Raw genomic sequence first — 4,285 nt, forward strand, 5'->3', positions numbered from 1 at the left:
GTCTCCACAACCACCTGTCCTCTGACCTCTTAGACCTCCCTTCTCTTCACCTCCCTCGCCCCACCCAGTCACTGGCTTTCCTTTATTTTGCTAATTAAAATGGGAAGGTTCAGCTGGAGTCATTTGACTAGGCAGCTCTTCTTGGGGAAGTAGAATTAACATTAAAATACAAACACCTCACTCCCCCACCCCCACGAAATAGTTAGGTAGATTATTTCAGGAAATGGTCAGCCTCTTTCAGCCTCTTTCACTCTGCTGCTCCAGCTGGAGAGGAGGAGAGAATACAAACAGCTGCTTCTGAAGGCCTTTGTCTCCAGTTACCCACCTGATAAAAATGTAGTAATATACACAGCAGAATAGTATTCAGAGGAAAAACAAACAAACAAACAAACAAAAACAAAACTGGGACATTTGCAAGGAAATGGGGGGATCTGCAAAGTTTAATATTAAGAAAATCGACCTAGGTGCTCAAAGGGCTCAAGGTCCAGGGCTTTCCGTTTGCTTTGAGCCTCACGTAGGAGGCTCTTTGAGAGAGGGCAGGACTCCGGACCTTGGTTGGGCCCGAGCCCCATCCTGGCCTCAGAGAGTCCGAGATTGTCTAAAGGACACAGGGAAGATGGTGGAAAATTCACCGTCGCCATTGCCAGAAAGAGCGATTTATGGCTTTGTTCTTTTCCTAAGCTCTCAGTTTGGCTTCATACTTTATCTTGTGTGGGCTTTCGTTCCTGAATCTTGGTTAAACTCTATAGGCTTAACTTACTGTCCTCAAAAATACTGGGCGGTTGCGTTGCCTGTCTACCTCCTTATCTCCGTTGTGATTAGTTATGTGCTCTTATTTGGAATCAACATGATGAGTACCTCTCCACTTGACTCCATTCATGCGATCACAGACAACTATGCTAAAAACCAACAGAGAAAAAACTACCAAGAGGACGCCATCCCAGCATTAAGAGATGTTCCCATTAGTGAAGTAAACAAAATGTTCTTCCTAGAAGCCAAAGAACTCAACACCTAAAACTGAGTTGTGTATAAACATCCTAAAACCAAACATTTACAGTTGTGGGCTGAATAATTTTGAGCATATTATATTGACTGTCCTTTTAATACCCAATACTGACATGTAAAAACATGAAAATCGATTCCTTGGATTGAGTTCAAATGATACTGTAAATATTTTCAACTGAGTTTTTAATTGACGATAAATAAAATACCACCTTATACTATAAAAAAAAAAGAAGAAGAAAAAGAAAATCGACCTAAAATCGGGAAGACAAAAATGTCCTGCTATCTCTCATATATGGGTCACTTTTGCTGTGTGTGGCACAGAGAGACAAAAATGGGTATCGATGTGGGTAAATCAAAGAGCAGAACAAAACAAAAACCTGGAAAGGAGACCAAGATGGAAAAAGGGAAAGAGGCAATGAGGTAGAAATGTTGGGAAAAGTTACACGTGATGTGAGAGCCCAAAGGAGATGGGGAGGTTTAACGGATAAAGGTTCCAAAAGGTGGGTCAGATGAGTGAGACCAGCATCTGTAAAAACTTTGTTCACAAGGGGCATGATGGGATGTGATGCTGGAGAAATGTAACTGAAAAACAACTGAACCAGTAAGAAGGATCCATTCCGACCAGCCCACGACAAAGCCGTGGGGCTTCTCTCTGTGTCCTGTGTCCAGAAGAGAAGGGTTCTGCGTGTGAGGACTGAAATGAAAGTCCTGGGAAAGGGGGATTAAACAGAGCTCTCTTCTCCCCATAACTTTAAATTCTAATTCCAGTGGGTGTAAAAGTCGCCTTCTCAACAATTCCCACAGCATTTAAAGAACGCAGAAGAAATTTCTGTTTGGGAACGCAGGATTTCCATTTACAGCCCTTATCATTGAACAAATATTAACCCGATGCTTGCAATGGAAATGTTTAATAAGAGTGAAGTGAACAGCTGCTTGCAAGGACCTGGCGTGGACACCCATGAGCAATCAGTGGGATTTCCCTCAGCCAGTCAGGTTGCTATGCAACGCTGGATAAAGCCTGTTGTTTAACTTGAGGATTAGAAATAGGCTGTTCAGCTGTTTTAAACTAAAATGCAAAGCCCTTGTGATGGGTGCTGTGATGTGCTTGTAGCATGGCAGACACCGGTCCCACCGCTAGTGAGCATCGCACATCCACAGATTACTGCCTTGCATTTAGCACTGAGGAAATATGTGTGTGTTCTCCGGCATGTTCTAGGTATTATATTACTTGCCTGAGGACAAGGATTATCTTTGGATTTGCTTGAAGTCTACCACGGAGCCAAAAAAGTATGAACGACTTATAAAGATGTTGATAAAAATGACAAGAGGGGGACTTCCCTTCTGGTGTGTTCTTGTCACCATTCCCAGCCTCTGGTAGGGACAGGGAGCAAAGAGTTCAGTCATTCACTCTGTTCAGCAGTGTCAAAGAAGAGAAAACAAGGCACTGAGTCAAAGCGCATACACTTGCCTCATTATAAAAGGACTCTTCTCTGAAAAGGAAGATGACATTGCTAATGAATGTACAGAGGAAATGCATTGGGTAAATCAGATTGTGGTCTTTTGTTTCAAACCGTGCAAGAGGGATGAGGGCCGTGCCCAGAGTGTGTCAACCAAGATAGTAGTTCTGTGTAGTAACTGTTAGACCGGCTACTCATGGCTGGGGCTGCTTTCCAGTAAAATGTATTTTTTATTGTTTATTACCTAAACTTTTCAACTTCATGTTAAATGTCCTGAAAAATTTTTTGCCTCTATGTTACATCTCCGGGAGCTTCTTTGTCTTCTTTGTCTACGGTTCAGCTCCGATTACCTCTGCCTTCTGGCTATTTTCTGGAGTATTACTAGGGCCAAAGATATGGCATACCAGTGAAGGACATCAAATCATGGCCGCCAGCTTCAGAGAAAGAGACAGGAGCCATCCGTGCTACACCCTGTGTGGTTGTGCTGATATGACACAACAGGAAAAGAGGCTGTAGTTGTTGGTGAGGGGCCCAAAGACATTGCCTCCCAATGTCCCAGAGGCCAGCCTGATATTACCACCATGAGGAGTCACTACGCACTCTGAGATTCTCTTCTATGCCCTTTGGCATGTTACCTCCCTAGCTTGGGCCTTTTGCAAAGCCAACCATGAAGACGCTTCCTAGGCAGGCCTCTTTGCTTCTGTTGCTATCTCTAACACCAAGCTATGGAAAATTTCAAGAGACAGAAGCAGACTGTTAAAGTGAACATGGACTTTAGGTGTAAAATTCTTGTGAATGTCAGAGGCTACTTCTGCTTCACACTCCCTCACCAGGAGGCTCAGTTAACTCACAGTGCCTTTTTCTTCTATAAAAAGCCTCCCACAGGCATCCTAGGGGAGGAGCCTTCCCCAGAGAGGAAGTCTGGGCCTGTTCCCCTTACTGCTTCTTTCCCAGAGCTCTGTTCTCTGCCTCTACTCAGCTGAGATTCCAATGCTGATGGGTAACAACAGATTAATGAAAAGTGAATCAGGCCAGAGGCTGTACAGCAAGAATCTCAAGCCCGGAGACAAGTGACAAGTGACAAGCTTCAGTGGGAGGCTACCTGAGCTTTTTAGTCACACTACTGGTCTTTCCCTTGTGGTTTGGGCATGAGTGCTGGAATGTTTTTATCCAGGCACCCACCTGACTACAGTGAGAGCCTACTATCTGGCAGGCACTGAGCTGATTTCTGGGAACACAAATATGGATGTTATTTTTCCACAGCCTTTGAGGTACTTTCTTCCGAATTCTGGGACCCTTTAATACAGCTTCTCACGTTGGGATGACCTCCAACTGTAAAAATCACCTCATTCCCACCCCCCCGCCCCCGGTCACAACCCTACAGGTTAAGAACTTTTCCAGGGAGACAAGACAGACCAAAGGATCCAGGGGAACAGCAGTGACACTTCAAGGAGACACAGAGCTTGTGACACAGAAGTGTGGCTGGGGAGGGGGACAGAGAAGTGTGGTTGAGGAGGGACTTCTAGGTTTGCTTTCTTGTTGCTAACCACTCTGGTCGACATAAATCAGGCAAAACCATAACTGACTCCATTTCTTAAAGTAACCCAGACTTTTAGAGCCCTGCCTGAAGCAGAGATTTTCTTCCGTACCCAGTACGCTCCTTCCCATGCAGTGACCTCTCAGCCAAATTCACACACTAATCTCTATCACTGTTCAGATCAAACATCTGGTCATTTGGGACTTACCTGGTTATTTTAGATTTCTGCCCCAAATCCCTCTGACACTTTCTTCTGGCCACATAAGGGTCAGGCCTCCCGGTCCTT

General features: G+C 44.6%; 1 protein-coding gene across 1 annotated transcript; it reads left to right on the forward strand.

Moving 5' to 3' along the window:
• Window positions 1-596: 596 nt before the first annotated feature.
• LOC308439721 (phosphatidylinositol N-acetylglucosaminyltransferase subunit P-like) lies at window positions 597-1,091 on the forward strand. The gene has a single exon (XM_080941665.1). It carries the CDS (start codon window positions 617-619, stop codon window positions 1,013-1,015), a length of 399 nt encoding a protein of 132 aa, XP_080797791.1. The 5' UTR covers window positions 597-616; the 3' UTR covers window positions 1,016-1,091.
• The last annotated feature ends 3,194 nt before the right edge of the window (window positions 1,092-4,285 follow it).

The sequence above is a fragment of the Micromys minutus genome (assembly GCF_963924665.1).
Source record: "Micromys minutus genome assembly, chromosome: 30".
NCBI lineage: Eukaryota > Metazoa > Chordata > Mammalia > Rodentia > Muridae > Micromys > Micromys minutus.

Coding starts and splice junctions, on each gene's coding strand:
- LOC308439721 (XM_080941665.1), top strand. CDS start 617: ATGGTGGAAAATTCACCGTCGCCATTGCCAGAAAGAGCGATTTATGGC.